This window comes from Pezoporus occidentalis, unplaced genomic scaffold (genome assembly GCF_034315485.1).
Source record: "Pezoporus occidentalis ecotype Australia unplaced genomic scaffold, CSIRO_AGI_Poc_V1 ctg53, whole genome shotgun sequence".
NCBI lineage: Eukaryota > Metazoa > Chordata > Aves > Psittaciformes > Psittacidae > Pezoporus > Pezoporus occidentalis.
This window is the reverse complement of record NW_026915866.1, coordinates 4,226,038-4,250,767: the sequence shown is the minus strand read 5'-3', so window position 1 is coordinate 4,250,767 and position 24,730 is coordinate 4,226,038. Positions and strand designations below refer to the sequence as shown.

Below are 24,730 nucleotides of genomic sequence, written 5' to 3'. Positions count from 1 at the left end.
GAGTATGCTACTGGAAGACGAGTAATTATGAACCGGTCAGGTACCAGATAAGTGTCAATGACCAAAACCTTAGTAAATCAGAAAAGATGCAAATTGCATGGTGCAGTCACTACAACTGCATGTTCTTCTGCATTCAGTATTACTCAGCTCTTTCAAGTAGTAGTCTTCATGTTACAAAATATCTGAATGCATTAAATATGGGAAATGAAATCTAATTCTTCACAACAGTATAAGAATTTAATCTGCTAGTTTTATTGACATTTCCTTTCACTTCTAAATATAAGGGTGTTTGTCATATTTTGTGTACCTGAGATGGTTTTTCACCATCTATTTTATTTCCAGGGTTTTCAGAACAATTTAGTTTGTGAATTCTACATACACGTTAATAATTTTTTGTACCAACCAATTCATACTATAGCTACATTAAATATTCTTATTATTTCATGGCTTTATGACAGCAGTAGGAAACACCCTTCACATTTCAAGCTTTAATTGGTGGAACAGAAGCAGTAAAAAAAAAAAGAGGCTTTTCATCTATTTGAAGACTGTTAATAGAAAGTAACATTGTAGCCACCTTACCAAAAAAGTGGATAATTATCTGCTGAGTTAGAATCACAGAATCATAGCACTTTGGAACAACTATGCAAAAAATCTAACTAGTGAGAGTTGGCACAAAGGAGCTGCAATATGCAATTAGGGACAGAGAAGAGGTAGGACCACAGCAGTCAGGAAATTAGGTTAGTATGGGCCCTCAGCACAAGTACATTCTTAATAGCACTGCACATTGCACAAGGAAGTCCCACAGGTCAAAGCCCATCTGGGCATATGCAGAAAGACAAGAGAGAGAACCTGCCTTCTGAAAGTTAGCATCTGAAGTGTAAAAACAAGCTAGGTAGGTTATGTAGTAGACAGGCAGATAAGTAGACAGGTGGATGAGGAGTTCAAAGAAGCAAGGGAATATTAGTCACTACAGTACGCAGCTGTCTCAACATAACAGCTGCCTTTATATTGTCAAGTTAATCATAGGCGAGGTGACAAAAAGTACGTAGGAAAGATTTGAAGCAGGATAGTGAATTGGTTTAGTATGCATTAGTAGTGTGCTCTTTCCATGTGCAAGGGAAAGTCACTGCAGAAGCAAGATCACTGAGAAAGAAAGCAATGAACAATAGATGGGCAAAGCAAACAAGAGCTGACACCTGAACACCATCTAAAATACAAAAGGCAACATTCAATACTTCAAAAAAAGCTCTGAGAAAAAGTAAAAGCTTTGTGTTCTACACCACTAAGAAGGCAGGCCCAAGAACAGGTGGATGATTAGAGCAACAAGCTGGAAAAATAACCTTTCATCAGTACTTTGAATAGCTTCAAGCTGGGTTTGATTGTATTTATCAAAAGAAAGAGCAATTGCAAGGTACATGCCGTACCTGTGCACCTTCTACTGAGAAAGTCTGCATTCAAAGTTACTTTCTAGACAGAAGTAGCTATGGTTAAACACGAGACAGATGTGAAGATCCTGAGAAAGGGCAAAATCGAGCCATAACGGACAGATGAGAAGGTAACAGCTTGCCCAGAATGATTAAACAAATAAACATTAAAACTCGCTCAAGTTTGGGTGATTAGACATTGAACAGATGTCTGAAAGACAGCAGATGTATTTAAGTTGGACAAAGATCCAGGGAGAGGGTAAAACTGTGAGTCACCAATACAGACCACATCCTAAATTTTCCGGACATTACATACATAGAGAAAATGGCAGGAAATAATTATGTCCAATAGCAAATCACCAGCATCCATACTGTTGGAGTCATCCATAGGATGAAATTTTGGGTTACTAAAAACTATTTGATAAAACTCACCATAATAATTACATTTGAGAGACAAGGACTTACTGATTTTGATAAATTCTGTCAATTAATAACTATTACCATTAAATTCTTAGTAAGGTTTTTCATATTTTAAAATTACCATGTGCTGAAGGGATGATGTGAATACATATTTATACCTTTATTACCATTAATAAATTGAGAACTTTATAGGAAATTAAGAGCATGGAAAAAATAATACCTATCACTAATGTAGAAAAAAATTAAACATCCATGTGCAGAATGCACAGAAATGTGATGGAAGGATCAATCTGTGCATTTTGAACAAAATATAGTAACAGCAGTGGCTTGTACCAAACAAATCCACCCTACAGTTATCATGTGAGATATGAGCTCCTTGGACAAATAAACACCATCAGGAAATTCAGTTAAAAGTCATACAAAAGGAATCAGTGACACATTTTGTGAGAAACACATTAATTGCGGAAAAGTAGAAGAATTATATTTATTTGCACAGGCATGCTTTAGTGAGAAATATGCTCTTGTGAAAAACATCTTCTAATACTCCCTATGTCTTAAGTTCGTGAACTGTCTTCTGCCTCAGAATAAACTTTCACCAAGTGCTGCATTTTCTAGCAAAAGTGATGAATTCTCCTTGCTGAAAATCTGGTATGTTTGCATATCATAGAAAATTAAATCAAAACAGCAAAACCCACCAGGACAAGAAGGGAAAACCTTAGCAAGTAGAGGTGCAGGACTAAGCAAACAGCAGAATGAATTCAAGTCAACATAGTAAAGGAGAAGTAGGCTGCACTGGAAGTAGAACTATGAGCTGTGCAGAGGTTACACAGTTCTCTACCATGACTCTTGAGGAATATGAAAACAAATTTGATAGGTTGATAAAACAAAGAAAACCAAAAATCTTCAAGCAACTAGAATCTAGAAGTCCCAGTTTAGTCTTACTGAGTGCAGCAGATATGATTGCCTCGGGCAAGCAAGAAATGTGTGCAGAAGGCAGACAGCTCATCATCTTCAAATCCCAAACACTCTGTCTTGAGGTCAGATTGACTGAACTGGATAAATTCAAAAAGACAAAGTAGAATATTGATAAAGTTTTCAGGGACATCATAAAACAGTTATGTTTCCACCCTACCAAGCTGTGTGCTCCTAAGGAAGAAGGGCATCCGAAGTCATCAGTACATTAAATCCTGGCAAAGTAAAAATACCAGCAAACACTACAAATGAGACTACGAACACCACCAGGTCATCGCACAAAGGAGGATCTGACTCAGTAACCCCATGAAAAGCAGGATGTCGTATAATCACAAGGGGCAAGATATGGAAAATTTTATTGTCAAAATAAATGGAAGTTGTATGCTGACTTTCCCTCTGACAGTATGCAGTGGACACCACAAAGCGAGCAAGCTGTTGGCTGTGGTCCTTATGGGCACTAGTGACAATGGGAGAGAAGGCAGGCATGTGCAGAAGGATCTATCTATCCAAAGCAATGTGAAATCAAACAGTAATCACTTAAGAGTAAGAGGCTGAAAATGATTCCACAGTTAAAGACAGACAAACTGTATTCCTAAGAGTAGGAGGTGGCAAAAGTCTTCCCTAAAATTGATATACAAAAGGAGTCAGATATGGCCATGTTATATGTACATTTCCATGCAAATCTTGGAAGGTCAACAAGGCAAGAAGGATGAAGCGATACATCTAATTTTAAGTCACAATTGATGTATGGGGCATCTTGAATATCTTGCTCAGTGGAAGATTTATCAGGTTAAACATTAAAAGAATTTCATAATATATTGTGGTAAAGGGAAAATTCACTATAGTGAGACTTACCTTAAAAAGAAGCAAATATATACAAAAGAGCAGCTGAAAGAATAAAATGCGTCCAAGTGAAAACTATATTAATTGTATTAAAGTGTTCAGAATGAAAGCAAACTATGGAAATATGTTTATTTTGAATCTATTCACTTTTACTGATCCTCAACAACCATTAGTTTTCTTTACCCTTCATAAACTCTTCACTTTCTCAAATCTTTCTGCAACAGAGTGCCTCAATCAGAAAAGTAGCTTTTCATATCAAGCAATATTACCTCCCAGTCCTGTGACGGGATGCACATTTGTACCAGGCTTAAAATTGTATTTCTCACTCTTACTATGTACATGTATATTTGAACTCAACAAATTTAATGCTGTGAAATTTATTTTAAAATCCAGTCAAAGCATTTGCCAAAACTGAAAGCAGCTTCAACAATTTCTCCCAGGGTAATTCTATGCCTCTGTTCTTCTCCCAAAGGCAAGCCTATGCAATTGAGACACACCTTTTTTCCTTATTTTTTTGTAACATACATTAGAAGTATCAAAAAACTTTGAGTATACACGTATTTTTAGCATTGATACCTCAGGGAACAACACTGCACTGACAGAGACAGACAATATATTTGTAAGCCTCTGATTTGGCTGCTTTATATAATGAGGATAGTGAACAGAAACAACTATTTGAGATTAAGATTAAATTTGGATTCCAATAAAAATTCAGTTAATTTAATATGTTAATACTGTTTTCTGAAAATAAATCTTATGTCTGACATGAGATTTAAAAAAAAATAAAGCACAAATAAAAGCACCTGTAAGTTATCAGAACTGACCCTGTATTTCATTAATAGTTCTTTCACTTAACTTCTCTACTATTAGTATATATACCTATGTATATTATAAATAATGTTGCTTGTGGCAGCATAGCTGTAAGAAATCAGATATTAATATCATTTTCCTCTGATAATGAACAGAAGTCAGATGAAAATACTGATTTTTGGATCTGTCAGCAGTACTTGATGTGGTCCACCAAGTTTCATGCGGTGGTTCAGGCACATAGGCAACGGCAAAGGTAGGGGTTTTGTCCTTTTAGTCTGAGCGGTTTGTCTTTTTCTGCACTTGAGGTGTGACCAGACAGCTGGAATGGGAAAGTGAAAGTACATTATGGGATCTCTCACCCTGTTCTGTCTTTTCCCTCATTCAATTTGTGTGTGGTAGCTGCACACTCCAGCTGCACACTTTAGCATGCATAAGTCTATCAGCTAGCTTTAAGACAGTGCTTGGTTTTCTGCGTCCTCTTTGAACACTGGCTTGACAGTCTGCTTGGATTCACTCTTGCAATACTAATTAGCATCCTTAGTAATGGCAGGCTGGAAGCCACTACCTAAACAAGATCAAAATAGAGACTGATGAACTAGACAACGAAAAAGTACTTTCAGCCAACATTAGCAGTTGGCAATATGGATGCCCTAACACGGATGCCTTAACAGCAAAGACAGTAATGCTCTCCTTATAATGAAAGACCCATGAGCATAATATGCCAGGCTGAAATGTAAAGCACTCGTCTTGGAAGTAAATTTAAAAGCTAGTCAGGAGAAGAGCAGCACAAAAAAAGGTCACATAACTCTGCAGAGGATATAGATATTTGAAAATCTGGGTTTATTCCAGCTTGAAATGAAACCCCAGTTTTGAAATTCTATGAAAGAGATTTCAGAGCCTAGGCTCTCAGGTAGTATGTCTATCTTGGAACCACAGACCATAGGAAACTTGAAATTTTTTGGTGGAAAAAACCTTGTAGCTGGCCTCAGTCAGGATCTGAGCTCTTGAAGTCATTGAAGTTTTTCCAACATTTAACTTATTTACTGAACAGAAACTGCAAGCTTTATTCCTTAAATATTGATTCCAACAGCAGTATACTGCTGGCATGATTTGTGCAATATGAGCATACTTTTTGGCTGTGTATGTGTTAGACAAATATCTGTGAAATAGAATATAAACAAAACAGTCTTATTTCATAATTATTAATTTAAAATAAATAAAAAATAACAGCACAAATCAGATTCACATTTACAGTGCTATCATGAGGATGTGCCAAATATTTAACAGAGGGTATGAAGTGTGGTGTAATTTACACATTTTAGGCATACATTTTAACCACCTATATTTTGCAGGTACATTTCTGTGCTGATCTGCAGAATATGCACAGACCTGTGACTTGGCTTTTCCAATACTAGCTCATGCTCTTACCTCTAAGGTGCACAGTTCAAACCTGGCTGATGGTTATCATACACTGGTTCTTCAAAGCTGCCCAATTTAGAATCTGAGAGATAATCACACTGATGAAGTGCTGAGCATATACCACCTACCCTCCAAACTACCTGTCTGAGACCAAACCAGCAGAGCATTCATAGAAACAGACCTTCATTGAGAAGGCAAAAATTACTCAAATATTTTATAAACCACAGAATGCTTTATGGTCACTGACTGACAAATGGAATCACACTCTGAAGGGGACTAGGAGCTACTGTACAGCTCAGGTGTGAAGAGCTCAGACAAATTTCAACAGCTAGAGAGACAAAGTTATATTTTGCTTTTGACAGAACATCAAAGCACCTGGAAGAGTTCTGACACAAAATACCCTGGGGCTTTCATGAAGAATGTCTCTACCATGCTATCACCTGGGGATGCTGGAGATGCCATAGGCCCCAGCTGCAGGGTTCTCATTGAAACAGGAATTTTGCAGACCCAACAGCTCCTCTCTCCCGAGAATGGAAAATTTCAGTATCCAGTATTTATTTATGAAAAACATACCTACCTCTGAAGTGCAAGGACGCATTATCTCTCTTTGTTCGTACACATCCGGGCAATTCAAACATGAGCTGTGTTTTAGGGAGATCACACATGAAAAGCTTTCATTCCTCAGAGCATCTGAAAGTGCCAAGTATGTTACTTTTGAAACTCTCTGTTTAAATTAAAGCTTGTAAGAAGCTGCTTTCATCATTGGTTGACTGAAACTGGAGAAAGCTTGAATCATCCACTTCCCTTTCCCTTCACCTACTTCCTCTCAGCATATCTCATTTCTTCTCAATGCAAAATGGTGAACAAGAGATGCAATAACTTACGAGACCTTTTTCCATTATAATCCCACAGAGAAATGTCCAGCCACATAATGAGAGTCAATTTACTTCCCTAAGCTAAAGCAAGCTGGCTCTGCCTGAAGGCCCTTCTTGTGGCCTGTCTCCAAATACCTCAGAAGGAGTCAAAAGGTGCCCCTGGTGTCTTTATAACTAAATGAATGCCTCATGCAAAGCACTCTTTAAGGATGTTTTATTTACTGATTTCCTAAAGAAAGCTTGCAAAAATGTATTTCTTCATTTAATCTATTCTGAATTTGTGTCCATCTAACTGAACAGGAATGCTGGCTCATAAGACAGATAAAACACAAAAGACCAAACAAAACAGCCTTTGTTCCCCTTTTAAACAAAGTAGGCCACTAGCATCATCAAATTTCCCTTTCCTTTTTTAATTTGTCCTTGTGTTTTCATGTCCAGCCACTGCTTCTTAAATTGTGCTGACAGCATAAACTCCTATTGCTTCTCATTCTTTATTTCCTCTGAAATACAGGAAATTCTGTAAGATAAAAATTTTATCTACCTTAAGATAAATGTTGACTTCCTTCCCAAGCAAATCTCATGTGATTCTCAAGATTACATTTCAAGAAACCCTAACACTATGGAGTATGGTATCAATTTTCAGTTTTTGTTTCAGAAAATTGTAGAATCACAGAATGGTTTGGGTTAGAAGGGACCTTTAACAATCATCTAGCCCAACCCTTCAGCAACCAGCTTTAGCACCACAGACTGCCTTGTCACTTGTAAGTAGAGATAAAATGAGTGAACCCTACCAAGATAGCTTAGGACTCTTATTAAAAGATGAGGTTTTAGAATGGACGACATAGGCAACCAGTAGATAACATGTCTTTTCAAAATCAAAGCAAGACTTTTTACATCCATTCTCACAATCAGCAGAAGCAGCTGTTATTTTCATTCATGGAAATTTTGAGATTAGTCATAGCCATTAATTAATTTTCCATTTGAAATCAGAGCATCCAGGACAATAAAAAAAAAATAAAATCCTTTGAAACCATTTATAAATAAGGTAAGTACTAAAAGTCCTAACTAGGGAAAAATTATGTAGGGAGATAAGAAACAAATAATGCCTAAAGCTAAAATCAGCCCCTGATATCACAGAATCACTGAATCATAGAATAGTTACAGCTGGAAAGGACCTTAAGATCATCTAGTTCCAACCCCCCTGCCATGGAAGGGACACCTCACCCTAGACCACATCACCCAACTTGCTGCAGTCTGCAACTCCTTAATCTCTGTGGAGACTACAAAGTCAGCTTCTGTCTGCTAAGTACTTCTAAAATAGAATAAATTGTCTCACAAGAGTCTTCAAAAATCTGACTGCTGATTATGAAGTGTCCACAAAAGCAAGGTGAATCTTGAGGTACCCAGCGTTACAGCAATTTTCTCTAATGGTATACTAAGCATTTTTATTGAAGTGCTGTTAATATTTTTGCAGATAATTTTCCAATTTTGTTGACCAAATTTTTAAAGAAGAATTTAAGTTGACATGAAGATTACTGAAGCATGCATGGCAACAAACATTACAGCCAGAATAAAACTACAACACACATACTGAAACAAGAAGAAAAGCAGAGACTGCTCAGCTAAATTTCATAAGCAAACTCCCAACAAACATTATGGAAGGGGTGATAGGGTATAAAGTTCTATTTTTCTTTTGAGCAAACTAATAAGGGAGATTCATCAGTGCCACAGGGAATGTTTTTAAAATAGAAGAAATAACAACTATTAGTTCTCCTCATTTCATTCTAACAGATGGGCAAAACAATTCATATATTGATTAGGATTCAGTTAATTGTGCTTCACGATTAGAAACATTCAACACTGGATTTTCATGTTAGCTAGGAAATCGGTTCTATTTTAGGGAAACGTAGGTAAGCTAATGCACTGGCTATACGTCTATTTATTTACTGGTGTGAAGGAAGGAGGCAGAACAGTTCTGCCAATTAGGCAACATGACTTTGGAGGAAGAATTGGATTAGAAACAGTTTTGTCAGATCTTATCTCCCCTTTAAGTTAATCCTCTCTAGCTGTCATTTTACTTCAAGAAGACACTTACTCTGTGGCAGTCAATTGCATATTAGTTTTGCAGATGTTCGGAGTGGACTTTTTGTAACAACTATATGAATCAGCCACCCTGAGTCCAGTAGAAAATATGCACTTTAATACAGTACTGTCTCTACTAATGTGTATATGATAGCTTTGTTTCATTAATGTGTTTTTTTCTTTTTAATTCTGTTTGGCTGGTTGAAGCAATTTGCTCTGTATGGGAAGACATTTGTCTCTCAAGAGGAACACAACAGAGGTGTTTATAGTGAAGCTATAAATGCAGGGAGGAAGAATAAACAATAACCAAGAGTATCAGATCCAATTCAAATAGCTGGTATAACAGGGGAATATAATTAACTTTGATAGCAATTTAAGCAATCAGGACTAAGAATAACCAACACAAATAGAAGAAGAAAAGAATTATTAAATCTCTAAAGATCATGGGAGGCCAGCCCCTCAGTTATTTGTTTTAGTCCAGAAAAGAGCATACCCAGCAAGATCCCAAAGAAAAGAATGCCAATGACTGTGCTGTTAAAAGCCACGAGCAGCAGAAAGAAATGTATAGGAAAGCATAATCCAACAACTGTCTGCACAACAGCAAATATTATGACATTCTCATAAAGCACATAATATATCTACTCGGTACTTAATCACTAAAGCTCCTCTTGTCTCAGATAAACACACTAACAACTTAACTATAATTTTCATAAATATTTGTAATAAATTTTGTATAAAAATGTAGTGAAACTAAAGAGTTGCACTTAGAAGCCTTAATCTGCTGCATTCCAAGTTACAGATTGCGATAGAAAGAGAATTAAGGATAGAAGAGGATACTTAAAAGCTCACTAGGTAGCTCCAAAATTTGAAGAAGAGAAGAAATCTAGAGTACTGGTCAAAACAAAATAACACACTACAGCTTTTGCTGTTGACAACAGAGGTAGAACTGATTCACATCTCACAACTGTTCTACCCTCCGGCATAGGCTAGAAACCAGCATAATGTGAATATCCATTTATAGTAAATGCCTAGACACCATGAAGCCAAAATGAAGAAAATCCAGAAAGAAGAAAAATGCAGGGATATGCTGTGACTTTCTTATGTTGTAGACCACACAAATGCTCCAGTTCATATTGGCTTTGGACTCAAAGTTCAATAAGGGTCTCAGACTATCAGCACCATAGTAAAGGATGTAAAATCACAGACAGTCATGGTAAGAGCCGCAGGGTATATTGCTACCACCAGGCTTGTAACATCATGCAGGCATTTGTCTCACTTTTCACACTGCAAGCGTATTGCAAGATGAGCATGCCCATATCCTGCTTCTCCTCAGCTGCTGATATTGTAAAACCTTAATTAAAAGACAAAACCAATATGCAGCCAACACAAATGTCCCACCTGAGCTCCTGACTACTAATACACAACCTTGCTTTTCAGGAACAGCAAGGTACAACCCTAGTTCCAAAATTCATAACAGTGCATAGGACATGCAGATGGCCACCAGTCCCTGTTCTTTTAGCTCTCGACCCTCTGTGTTGGGACAGATTTCCCATTATGTTTCCTCTTAATTTTAGATACTAAAATAAACTACCCTAGCAACAGCAAGCACAGTATTTTGCCCCAAGAACCCAAACACTACATTGTGAACCTGGATTTCACTCTCCTACTGATACTTCCCTGAAAATACAGGAACCAAAAGGATTGCTTTAGGCTACAGACACAGTAATGACACATTTGATACAAATCCCTTTGAAGCTGATTTATTTCACCAGTGAGACTTACTTTCCACTTTCATTTTTTCTGTAACTAAAATGCTTTATCTTCACACTTGTACCCTATGGTAAGTGAGTGCATATAGAATTGATACCATCACACCATTCATCAAGCGTAGGAAAACTGCATGAATTTTCACATCCAATCGTTCAGCCATCAGCTGGATGGCCTACACTCATGGCTGCAAGAGCATAAAAAGTCAGGGAATTTGACTAACTGGTAAATTCAAGAACTTTCTCAGATTTTTTTTTCTGAAAGGTAGAATCTAGAGTCCTCCAAGACCCCGCTTCAATTCTTGCAGCTTGAAAGAACTCAAAAAGACTCTTTTGCTACATTTAAAGCTCAAAGTTTCAACTTGTTCAGCATTCTGAACAAGTTTTCTGAGCATCCCTTTACTAGAGATTTGGAAGATCCTATGAAGTAAAGCCTTTTAAGCCTCTAGCTCAGTTTGCAGCTATAAATTCTGTTTTTAAGGTTGGAGAAAGACAAAAAAAAAGAAAATATATTTCATTATATATATTATCATTAACAACAACAAATAACAGTGGAGTATGCCAAATGGGATTTATTCCAGCTATGGAAAAAGCAAGTATGGTCTACAGGAGTGTGCAGGTCTAAAAAGCTCAGACGCTTTTCAAAAAAACAATTGGTGAGAAAGACAACCTTAAAGATCAGAGCATTCAGCTTACTTATAAGAAAGACAAAGGAGCAAACGGTCATAAACAGTGCAAGATTTGTTTTTAGCCTCTGAAGACCAGCTCTCCTACATAAATCCCAATATAACCAATATATATAGGTATGATGACAGGCAAAGGAGGTAAAAATAGCATTAAGCAAGTTCATATGGCTGTTGCTGATCCTTCACCTTCCTCACTTCTATCAAAGAAAACTGCTTGAACAACTCTCGCCTTTAGAGACTTCAGACTTGCATTTTATGTAAATAGGATTGTTTAGAAATTCCCAGAGATCACAAATAAATTTTTACAAAGAAAATGCTGAAAATCTCTGAGGGAAATAATAATTAATATCTGCATAATGGAAAAATTACATTTTCCATTACTATTAGCATCAACTAACTACCAGCCACTGCCATATTCAGCAGTGCCCAGAAAATTATGATGTACATACAAATGTGCTAAGTCATCAAGTCATCTAATGGGATATACAGCATGCTTACTATGAGACCTGTGGTAGCTTTTCCAGTCTATCACTGGATCAGTTCATCACTGCTGAATTCAATTGACAAATTCTTTCTTGCTCTATCTCCAAGTTGCTTGAGAAGAAGAAACCCTTCAGGTAGTACAGCTCATTAAAAAAAAAAAACATAAAAACCAGGGTGGGTTTTAGATGGTAGATGAATATGCTTTTACTTTTGCAGGAAACATATGGATGTACACAAAATAATGTTACTATTTATCTCATATGCACTATACAAAGGCTCTACCTTTTATCTAGGGATAGTTATATGGACTTGGTATCTATCTGGAGTCTTCCACCTCTCTATGTATGTTACCTGTTCACATCTGAACAAAAACCACTAAACAAAAACCATCTAGTTCTAGTGGAAACTACAGAATTTTTGCTATAGGTTTCAGTGGAAGTAGCACCCAGGTGCATTGGATTCCTAACTCCTATTCTCAGCTGCATTCACATGTGTACACATGTTTATATATACACGTCTATAGATGTCTGTAGATCATGCTTTTAACTAAAACTAAACTTTCTTTATTAATAAAAAGAGAAGAACAAAACAGTTAAATGTCAGCGTAACATTCCTTAGGATACATTTAAAACCCAATGAGCACAGTGTCATAGAATAAGGTATAACAAAACAAACAACAAGTAAAAAAGACTGAGCTTCCATGAACTCTGGACACACAAAGGCTGAATAAACCTTGTGGAGAAGAAGTTGAGTACACTTTCCTAATTCACAGCAAATAAGTTGTTTAACAAAATAAGCCTGTGTGGAGTGCTATGTAACACTAAAGCAAATCCCTGTCACAATCTGTGATTTGCTGCATGATCACATCTAAAGCTAAAATCTGGTAAAATAATAACCATGTCACTTTATGAAAAAGAAAAAAAATACATACTTTTTCAAATACTTAGGTTTAAAATGACCTGTTATTTTCAATAGAGAAATAGTGATAAAATATAATAAATACCAGGACATGTGCCACCACGAATAATCTTATAGCACAGAATAAGTCTTACTCCACATTCTATTCATGGTAACCATTAGAAAAAACATGGTGAAGGTTCAATAACATAAGGCATTTTTAAATTACATTTGCTCCTAAAACATTCACCTTCTCTTTTTCACTTGCCCACTACATTGCAAGAACTCCTCAGTACTTCATTTGCATTCTTCATTCTATTTTCCCTGTACATTTTAATATTTAATTTATAAAGAGTTCTTTTATTCATGAAGCAGTAGTGTAGCTTCTCTTCATTCAAGGTAACCTATTTTAGTACGGTCCCACATCAGCCTGGGTTAGAAAAAAACCCAAACATTTCAATTCACCAGAATCATGTGCAGCAGTTCTCACTAATGCCTAAAAGCTACATGATTTTAATTTTCTTTGAAAATTAATATAGACAAATAAAATGGCACCTATACAGGTTGGTACAATAAGCATGTCTGCATACACAGAGGTCAACACGCCGGACTTATTGCTAAAACTCTCAGATTTGGCAGCTGCTAGTTTCGTTGAATTTTAATACATTTTAAATAATTATAACCTAGCTCTGTGATGCATGGTAGCTTAATTTTAAGTACCTGTTTAACAGTAAACATTGCCAATATCTCTAGCATAGTCACTTGCACGCATGAAGTCCTGACATTATGGGGCTCAGCAGTTTCAAGCTGATTGCAGAATGAAGCCTTTGGAATAATTAAAAATTAATATTTTTTAATTACACAAACATATAGTGTGCAGCACTCTCTCCAGTCTGGGAACTGACAATGCCCACTGCATTGATGGCTTGAAATTTTCAAGTCCTCACAACACCTTTGATGGTTATATACATTGCCAATGCTCTGAAATTTCTGCCTGACAAGCTGCTGAATCTTGGTGCTGCAGTTAAAAAGTGTTCTCACCCCTTTCTTTAAGAGGTCACTGCCCCTGCAACAGAACCAAGGACTTTAGCAAGGGGCATCAAGGTGTACAGTCACATCTGCCAAGCTTGCTGCTGGCGTGGGAATCCCTCTGTTAAGGGGAAGAACTGACAGCTGCAGGTGGCACTGTCTCCAGCACCTAGACCAAGGCCTTACAGAGCTTGCCTGTCAAAACTCCAGCAAAACCCCTGGCTGATGCTAAAGCTCTTCTGTCCACAGCTTACTGGATTTTCAATGTGTACAGTGTTCTGCTAATCAACATTATTTTCCTCTGTATCTAAGAAACTGAATCAGCTTCAGCATCCCTTGTCGTCTTGTTATCTGCTCCTGCAGTCTTTGCACAAAACATCACATTCATATTTCTGCACATAGCTCATAAGGTAGTTTCCTTAGCTAAACAGAAATAAAGTTGTAAACAGAGATGTCCTGACAGCATACTGACCCAAGTGAGAATACCTGTCTTGCTTCCTAAAGTCTTGCTTCTCTAAGTCATTTTGCTGTCCCCAGAATCTCTGCTGCAACCTGAGTTTCCTGGCTGGCCTGTTCCTCTTACTACCCAGCCTTCTCACCCTTAGCTTTAGAAATCCTTGCTTTGCAAGGCAGTCTGAGCACAGAGGTGGTTTCTCTCTGCCCTTTCCTAAACCTTTTCTAGTGTTTTGAGATGCCTTTCTGACAAGACTAACAAGGTTATAGAGACTTTCTTGGACAAAAGGGTCCCTGCTCTTTTGCTAAAGCACCAGGTGAATTTTAATACTTTTGTATTCTGTCACTTGACCCTGGATTTTTGCTCCAGTGCTGAGCTGGCAAGGACATCCTATTCCTTTTTCTCTATTTGTCTTCATATCCTGCAAGTTCACCAGAGATCAAAAGAACATGTGCAAAAAAAAAACCCACCCCAAACCAAAAACACAAGTGGCATACTGTTCACACCAGTCACCAGTGCTGTCAGACAGCATAGCAATTTTTGTGCAAGATGGTTGACTCCAAAGTGCTTTTCAGTAATCACAAAGGTTTCAGTGGGAATATTTTGCTTCATCTGTGGGACCTGGGTGATTATTTGAGGGTACAGAAAGATCTCAACCTACTGAAAAAAAAATAAAATAAAATAATAAAAAAAATCACAAACCACCGATATATTCCTGGCAAAACATTTTCCCAGATGCTGCCACAAACTGATCTGGGAAGAGGTCCCAATCTCCTCCATCTCCATACATCCACACTCCTTACTCCCACTAAATGTCACTATTTCAGCAGAGCTTTCCCCTTTTGCCCCTTCATCCCCAGCTCAAAGCAATGAAGGACATCAGGGAATTTGGCTGGATCCTGTCTCTCACTTTACATTAATCCTATAGTCAGTGAGGAGAGATGCTGTGATACCTGCTCTCAATTCTTCCTGCCTTTCAACACTCTACAGAGGGTAAATTAATACATAATGGTTAAAGAGAAGGTGGGTTTTATCTCTACAGCCAGAACAGTGTATTTACATCTTAATCCCCATTTTCTTGAGTATATAAGTATAGATCTCATCTCTGCGAGCTCTAGAGATGCAAAAGCTGGAAAGAAAGAAATGATCTAACATAAAAAAGAGATGCTACTTAAAAAACACTATTAAATTAAACCCAGTATTCTTACTTTAAAATAAGAATTTCAGAGTCAGAGCAGAGATAAATTCTACTGCAAGGAATCTCAAATTTACAGACTGCCTATTTACACAGGCCAGTATCTGACTATTTACTCTGGAAAAGTTGTTACTTGCATAGTAATCAAGCCTATGCTTACTACAGCTGTTGCAGAGTGAATAAACCCTCTTCTCAGCTAAACAATGAGGGGGTTCAGCCACATCAGCCATCTAAGAGCGACCAAAGCAGCAAAGACCATGTGAGGTCTGGGGAAAGACACCGACAGCTGAATCCAACTCGACAGCCAAAAGCATCTCCTGGGCAGAAAGGCCACAAAAAACCCAAGAGCTTGTCTACGTAAGCAGCTGCTTCTTATAAACTTCTTCTAAATCTATCATCTAAATCTATCTAAACTGAATTTCCAAGTTAAACTAACAATGCACAAGGCACAGTCTTTGGAATAAGCATGTCTACACTTGAGCTGTTTTGGAATATCTTAACCCATTGTCAGTCCATAGGCTTTATAACTTGTTTATCTATAAAGTACAGCTGCTGGTTCAACTGCAAAACAACAATTTTTAATATCCCGTGGCAAAGCTATCCCAGCAAGTTTCTCCTTGCACAGACACTGACTGAGTGCAGTTGAGTAGTTCATTCCACACCACCAACAGAAATATAGTAAGGCAGTAATCATATACCTATTTGAGTAGCTCTTTCTATTGAGAGGTTCCTGCTGTCAGCTTTACTAGTCACACATCTTGCTTCAAATAAATGCTGGCAAAAACTGTAACTGATGTTAGACACTCTCTTTGAGCCTCACTCACAAAAGAAGATAATGACCTTTCCTGGAGTCTTACAGTCTTACAGACTCCAGGAAAGGAGAAACATTGAGAGTGTTTTGTTTGTTTTGGTTTTTTTTTGGGGGGGGGGTGTGGGTTTTGGATATTTAGCTGGGGAGAGGGATTGTGGGTTTGGATTAACTGGAGGGTTTGCTGGTGTTTTTCTGGGGGGAGAGAGGATTTGAGTGGCTAATGCCAAAGTGACAGTTCTGAAAGAAACTATTTACTTTCTTGACAACATACTTCAAAAGATGACAATGACTTTGTTACTATGCTTGAATGTGTAAAAATAAATGATAAAGTGTTGTTTTTTTTTTAAAAGAGCATTTTTCTTAAGGAACAACAGGAGTTGGTGCTTTAAGTTATTGTAGTTAGAGCCGTGAACCCTGCTGCTCTGAGGTTGTAATGTGAAGTATCTTATGGTAAAATAAACCACTTGTGACTTGGGTGATGAAAACAGTGCAGAATAATCTAAAACATGCCCACAAACTGTTTATATCTTAGAATGCACTGCAGACATTTGGCTAGAGCTGCAACCCCTCATTTCTCAGAATTAGCAAGCTACAGTGTGTAATAAGGACAGCAGACTCCCTTGCCAAATAAATAATAGGAAAAAAAATATCAAAAAGAAACAAAAAAGCCCTCTATTAACTAATGTTCCTAAAAGACATTCACTTGAGGCAACATAGTTTTTAAGCCTCAATTTCTGAAGACCTTGGCAATAGGAAAGCATAAAAGTAATGCAAGTTACAAATAAATCCAAAGAAAAATTACTGCAGAGATGAAGTGTATTTCTATGGAACAGAAAACAAATACATTTTTAACCACTGGTTGATGATGAAGTGTATACACACATGTTGAAAACCATAACAGAAACAGCACAGTGCTGTGTAAAAAGAACAATGCCACTAATAAAAAAATGACATGTTGCAATCAAATGTGATATGAAAGTCTTCTGTCACTAAATCCTGAAGAGGATTTAAAAAATCTGTCCATATTGTTTGCAGTTTTTGTTTAAATACATAAGCACAACTGTAAGCCTATCGTCTTAAGTTCTTCATTCAGATCCAGCTCTTCATAAATTCCACTACTCAGTGGTACATAATAGATCATTATCAAATATTATCTAAGTAAAAATTGGAATGCCAATTGGGTAGACACATTTTATCTACAAAGACATATGACATATATTCATATAAATAATAATAAAATTGTCATTTTTAAAGATTTTGTAGTGAGAGACACAATGAGCAAAGAAATAGCAATATAATATCAATAAGGTTCAGCAGAAGTTGGACTGCTGATTCTGCTTCATGTTTCCTAGATGCTTTTGCTCATGCAGAATGCAGCTATACTACTCAGTGTGCACACTGTTGAGCATGAAAACACAGCCTTGCATGATGGTCTTTGAAATGAAAATATTTACATTCTTAGTTGGAGTTTTTGTTTGGTTGGGTTTTTTTTGATTGTTTTTATGAAGCCAAATAAACTGAATCTTTTGACAAACAGCTGGAATCCTGGTCATCAAAACAAGAAGTTACCAGTGATAAACACATACCTCTGTTATGAATGATTTGGCTGTCGAGGGGTTCATTATAAGAATAGCCCGTCTCAGAGTGTCTCGGTAGCGGTTCAGTTCTTCTATTCGCATAGTGGCAAAGAGCCCCGTGATCATTTTATTGATGTTGTTTTCTACTTTCTGCAATGCTACATCCATTCCCTGTTGAGATACTTTGTCCAAAAACTCTTGTATTCCACGGATATCTAGGCAAATCAAAAGCCAAACAAGATGTTAATTAGTATGTGGAAAAAAGACAGAAACAATTGTTCAATTCATCTCATGTAAGTGTTTGGTTCAGTGTCAGGTAGACAGACCCCTTTATGCTTTAACTTAACATTCACTGGAGCTCCTCCTATGCTATGTTCACAACATTTTTTAAAGCACCAAAAGAGGAGAAATAATGGGCACACATCAGCTATTGTGCAAAGGAACCACGAGAAAACAAGCCTACAAATGTTTCTAGCATGTTTCTTAATTCATTCTTTCAATCACCACGCTTGTTCTTTATTTTTCTTAAAGGACTGACTTCCATGTTAAAATCCATAATGAGCAGTGAAGTTATGGTGACTGTATGATGACAGTGCTTCCTTCTAGCGAGGGTTGTTGGAGGGGTAGAAAGGTAGAAAGCAGATTATTTTATGCAACATTATGTAGTTTAATGTATCTGAGTGAAGCTTGGGGCTGTCCACTTACCCAAAAGTCTTAATGTTGTTCTAAATTGCACAGCTATTTATTTCCTTCAAAACCAAACCAAAACCCAGATAGAATAGTTGCAGTGGTACTGCCTGGCCTCATGTGGTACTGCCACTGCTGGTGGAATTTTAAAAATCCTTCCATATCAAACTGCCCTAATAGAGCTTTCTGGCTAATTCTGAATAAATCCTTCTTTAAAAATAACTTGGAAGAATTGATCAGCAAAATACTGTATTCACCACGCAGCTTGTAATATCTTTGATGTCCCCCAAACTGAAATGGCTAGGTATCCTTACACTGTGATGCTGGCCCTTTGAAAGGCCTTTTCCAGTAGTGAATTCCACAAGAGCAAAGAAAAAGCTGTTTTTGTTTTTTTGTTTTTTTTTTTTACGCTGCTTTTTTGAATGGCTTTATCTAAAACCCCAAACTGGAAGCTTAGATTTAAAATCATTCAATGACTTTGTAAGGCAGAGCAGGGTCTCCTTGACCTCAGGAAAATCCCTCCAACCTCAGGAAGTCCTCACTGTCTGACCCCTACACACCACTGCAGCTTCTCAATGTTTTCTCTGAAGCTAAGTCACCAGTTCCCTGATACGACTCCTCTCCCCAGCACTTGCTCAGACCTGCTCTCCCAGGGGTCATTCAGCAGGACATCCTTCTTTCTCTGCTGGCATGCCAGCCTCCCACACACCCATCCAATCTCATTTACAGGAGCAAGATACAGCCTTAGAGCCAACAAAACAGACACTCTCTGACACAGGCACTAGTTATGGGGGGGGGGGGGGTGTGTGTGTGTAGAAGGGAGTGGGAAGAAGGAAACCAGTAACCCACTACAGAAAGAAATTCCTCAAGAAACATTTCTTTAGCAAGAAAGGTTTCTCAGGGTTTAGGGGCATTTGTGGTTAAAACTCCCCCAAAAAGTATTTTTCACATTAGAATACTAAATCTTGTCTCTCCTAGGTGTGTGGTGGTCAATCCCATCCCTGGGGGGTTGCAGTTCCTGCTCTGCTTCCTTCCTACATCCTTGGTGCCCTGCCAGTCCCTTGCCTTCCAGGGGAATGGTCAGATCTGAGGCCACAAGCTGATCATGCATCTTTCTTCATGAAACATCTTATATCTGAGAAAGCTTCCAACTAGATATTCATAATGGCTTGGCTACTCTGAGATCTTTTATTCTCACCTATCATCTTTCCTACTCCCTGCCCTTATACTTGGGGAGGGAGGCTCTATTTAATCCTAATATAGAATGAATAAACATGGAATGAAGAACCTCAAAAGGGTTCATACTACTGGAAACACCTTAGATGCAGTTGGTATATGATGTGAGAGGACAGCAAAATCTGGAAAATCAGACTGAAAGTAGACTGGAGGAATGCTTAAGCACAATAGACTGTAAGCCCTAGAAGAGCTATTACATGATAGCCATAAACTCTACCAGGAAAGAGCTTCTGGCTAGCCCTTAGGGTGGTCTATTTTGCAGGTGATACAAGAGACACAGCACTGGTACATTGTGGTAACAGCTCAGGGTAACCCCAAGACAAGCCACAGAGAACAGGGGAGCATGTAGCTATTGTTTACTTTATCAGGATTGCAGTATCGACCTTCTCAGGGGGTACACTGACAGGTAACAGCTTTTAGGAGAGCTAAAGATCATTTTAAGACCAGAGGAAATAATTAAAATACCCGAGTTACATCTTTCTGCCAACTTTGCTGGAAAAACTGCACCAGAGCTAAATTTAAGCTTTCCACTTTTCCAAGCCCAATGAATACTCTTTTTATGAAGTTACACATTTGAGGATTTGGGGGGGCCCAACATACTCTGAAAGTTTAAAGGTTCTGACAAACACCAGTGATCTTAGCATTTGACATCAGGTTAAGGCAAAATAAGATATCTGGGTAGTTCTGTGTTTCACAGAAGTCCAACAAGTCCTAGCAAAAAGATCTGAGGCTTAGACATTCACACTCTGATTAGCTGATTTCCAGGCACAAACAGTTCCATAAGGAAAACTAAGTTCAGTCTCCACAGAAGAGAAAACACTCTTCCTGTCTCCCCAGGAGAGATGTACTTACTAGAGAGTGTTAGACAGCCATCCTCCTCCAACACCAGATTACTGAGATACTTCAAATTACAGAGAAATAACCATGTAAGACCTTATAATCAAGCAGTTAACAAAAACTAACAACAGGGTTAGCCTTGGAAGTTGGACTGCGACAATCAGAAAGTTGGGTCTGTTATCTAAGTGCTCTAAAATGCCATGAACTGGAAAGAAATGGTATTTTAGGTATTTAAGATATTTTAGGCACTCAGCACTGCAACCCCATTCTTCAGACACTGCTGAAATACCAGTATTACTGAACACTTGAAGAATAGTTTAAACATGAATAAAATACATGCTAACCCTAAAAATAAAGTTCCATAAGAGAATCACATACTAATTACTGCTTCTATTTAATATCTAAATCAGGAAAATTAAATTCAGTCTAATCAGAGATGTTAGATTTTTTTGGCACTTTAAATACCAACAAGATTATTTGAACTGCTACAAATACGCTTAGATTTATGCAAATGATAAAATAACTTCTTTCCACTTTAACCCCTTCATTCTAATGTTCCTGAGGCTCACTACTCAGTTACTCAACATCTAGACAAATAGAAAAAAAAACCTGGGTAAAACTGTTCAACTGGAGTCAAAATCCCAAGTTTTATGTGACCTTCCAAAACAGGATCATTTGACCTTAATTTATAAGCAGACTGGCGTTATTGTTTGATATTCTGCATAATCTCTGTTGTCCTAGAAGACAGATTATGGGATCAAATGGCTTTGTTTTCCACAAATATCTGCAAATATAAACAATGCAAAAATGATACTGAATCTTCACTAAATGAAGGGGCAAAAGGGACAGAGGTCTGATACCATTATATAGTTCTGCATTTATTATCACTGATACCAACAGTATGGTATCAGTATAATACAATTTTAGGAAATGGACACAATTCTAATGGAAAAGGTATCAGACCATTCATAAAACTTTTTTACTACTTCTGTCTTTGGCACTGATACAACACAAAGCTGTGGGCAGGAATAAATGCATACTTCATGTCTACCCCATCTTATCCAGTAGAAGAATGGAGGTATTGGAATGCTCACCTGCTGCTATGAACCAGCAGAGAGCACATATAAAACATTCTGCTATTTAAATGCTATTTAAATCATGATAGTGCTTCCAATATTTCAGCAGCAAGTCACTAGCAATGATCATATTCAAAGTGTATGCCAAAGAACAGATGCTGCCACTGAATGGGCAGCATTATCTTTCCTGTGTGGATTGTCTGAAAGTGGCACATATCCACAGTGCACTGTGGAATCATCTTTCTAATAGATAAACTCCTTCTGCAGAAAAATCTGGCAAGCAACCTGTGTCACAGATGGCTCTGCTGTGGAGACACAGGACTGTTCATGTCTGGAACACAGGTGTTTCTCGCCCTGAATTTGCTCGCCAACCTGCTGCCCAGCCAGAAGACACATTTCCATTTTCTATTTAAATCAGATGAGTCACAGTCATTTCCAGAAACACAGAAGAGCTGCCCATTATCACCAGTATTAATTATACTCCTTGCTGATGAAAGCCAAAGTTACCATATAGAACAGACCAATGCGAGAGCCAAAGTTGCTAAAGTCCCCTCCCAACTCACTGTCACTACTGATTAGTATTATGTTTTCTTTTTTTTTTTTCACTGTAAAGCCATCACTTTCACTCTACACGTGTGTGCACAAGAACATAATACCATTCTGCAGTCAGGTACTCAGCATCAGCTATAGGGCTAAAACAGACTGAAAATTTAAAAGAAACATTACAAACATTCTCTTCTGAACCAAAATTGTGGCTGATTTAAGTGACTGTGAAGTTGGCTTGGAAAGTGTAAGAAACAAAGGGCAAGGCAAGCAAATCAAAGATCTTGTTGGAAATTACCTTCCCTGACTACCCATACATAACTATGCCACAACAAGGCAGAGGTCTGTATGAAGGCTTTATGGTCTAGACTGCTGGTGCACAGAAGGCTCAACACTGGATGCATCAGACTGGCTGCAGCCACAGCTAAGGTGCGTGAAAAGAGCATCCTGCATGGGTGAGCACAAGGCCTTCTAAGGTCTCAAGACCCGACTGATACATTCAAATGCAGGTACTCAGCATAATACTAGGCAAACTGAGATCTGAGTCAGGTGCCAGCTTTACTACAAATTTACCATTCCTGTGTTAGTTATTATGGAACTAACCTAAGAAAGAAATTAGGAAATAAAGTATAAGTCAAATCAAATGCAAGCATCTAAAGTCACACTGCCTTTTCATCAAGCAACTTTTCAATATTGGAGAAACCACAAGAAACAAGTATCTTAAATGCTGCTGCCGAGCATACTCAGGGCAGACCCAAGCATCCTTCACAGGCTACAGGACCTATACCTAAATCTCCTTAAATGACCAACCCAGCAGCAACACTCAAACCTCACCTAAGACAAACATTTGCACCATTTACTGGAAAGCTCAGCAGCTGTGCGGCAGAAAATATGCACAGTCAGGTGGCAGGGAAAAGAAGCCAGTATTTTCGGATTGGGAGGATTTAAAATCTGCAGCTTTCCTCAATACTGGATTACAGGAGAAATTATGTCTTTGCTCTCTTTTCATCGAAGTCTTTAACTGGCATATATGACTTCCATGCCCTCATCTTAGCATAAAAAAACCCTAAAAGTAGTTCTTCCACAAGGGTTTCTTTTTGATCACTGGATCAGATTTTCCTCGCATTTCTTCTCTCTGGTCCAACCTAACTTTCCTTTGCCATCTCTGTTTCTATGCAGAGGAATATAAAAATTCAGAGGGAGCAAGTCCCCTAAATCCATCTTGGGGAAAGCCTAATGATCAGGATAGCCTAGAACAAAATATGCTGGGGTTCAGACATGTCATATAGAAAAAACAGTATATATATATATATATATACACATACAGATTTTATAACCTGTACAAAAAGAGCAGCAAATCTTAAATAAACTCACATGCTGGGTACCTCTTATACTCTGATTAAAAATGAGAAATCTAAAAGTTAGAAGTAGATGCAAAGTTTCTAAAAAATTTTCAAATCACATTATGGCCAGAAGAAGAAAAAGAGGGCACTCTTCACCAGCAGTAACGAATTAATCCATCCACCTCTATCACTGTATTTCATCTAAATTACAAGGCACTCTACTCAGCACTTTGATTATCTCAAACCTGGTTTACAGTCATTAGCTCATCCTCCATCTGATACCATTTCAGATCCACGAACATTTTCCTCACAGTATCCAGATGATTCAGCTGCGGCAGTAAAGGTGAATGCACCTGTCATAAATATTCACTGGCTGATTTATACAAAAGAACACTTTATTTGCACAGTTGATGAGAAAAGCCATTGTATAACAAATGACACTGTTCAAATTCTTATCAAGGAAGCTTTGTAAGTCTAGCACAGTGATTCTTCCTTACACAATCACAGTATCACAGTATCGCAGTATGCTAGAGATTGGAAGGGACCTTGAAAGATCATCTAGTCCAATCCCCCTGCCAGAGCAGGAACACCTAGATAATGTTACACAGGAATGTGTCCAGGCGGGTTTTGAATGTCTCCAGGGAAGGAGACTCCACAACCTCCCTGGGCAGCCTGTTCCAGTGTTCCGTCACCCTCAATGAGAAGAAGTTTCTTCTCAAGTTTAAGTGGAACCTCTTGTGTTCCAGTTTGCACCCATTACCCCTTGTCCTATCATTGTTTGCCACTGAAATGGTTAACATGACAGCAATTGTTAATTATGAAAATGCACTGTACGCAAGGGAGATGCTCAGCTCCAGCCAGATTCTGACAGTGCCAGTGCTCTGTTTAAAGCCTTGAGCAAAGTGTTTGCATTCCTGCGCACATGTTGATATTTATTAACACTGTTAAGATCGACACTGAGAAAAACAACAATTTAGCACGATGACTCAATAACAGTCCATACTGCTTTCACAGCAGTGGGATTCCTTCTCATTAGTCAGCTTATATGTAATTCAGTGATTCTCCAAAGCAAAACAAAAACATTAAAAAAAAACCCAAATCTACATAGCTTTCATATTAACATGTGGGAATTGAGAGGGAGCAGTTACCTGAACTGTTTCAGCTGGAAAATCTAGGTTCAGAGAGTATAGCAGGAGTTCAAACTTACATGCAAATTCAAGCTCAAATGTTTAATTATATATGAAATCTTCATATAATTAAAATTT

At 37.8% G+C, this 24,730-nt stretch overlaps 1 protein-coding gene across 2 annotated transcripts in view; it reads right to left on the bottom strand.

Annotated features, from left to right (window-relative positions):
* Positions 1 to 24,730, bottom strand: part of GRID2 (glutamate ionotropic receptor delta type subunit 2) — a 735,631-nt gene that overhangs the window by 273,852 nt on the left and 437,049 nt on the right. For both annotated transcript variants that reach the window (XM_062637614.1, XM_062637616.1), the window contains one exon: positions 17,753 to 17,958. In XM_062637614.1, coding sequence (XP_062493598.1) covers positions 17,753 to 17,958 — 206 coding nt within the window. The remainder of the gene's footprint in view (positions 1 to 17,752; positions 17,959 to 24,730) is intronic.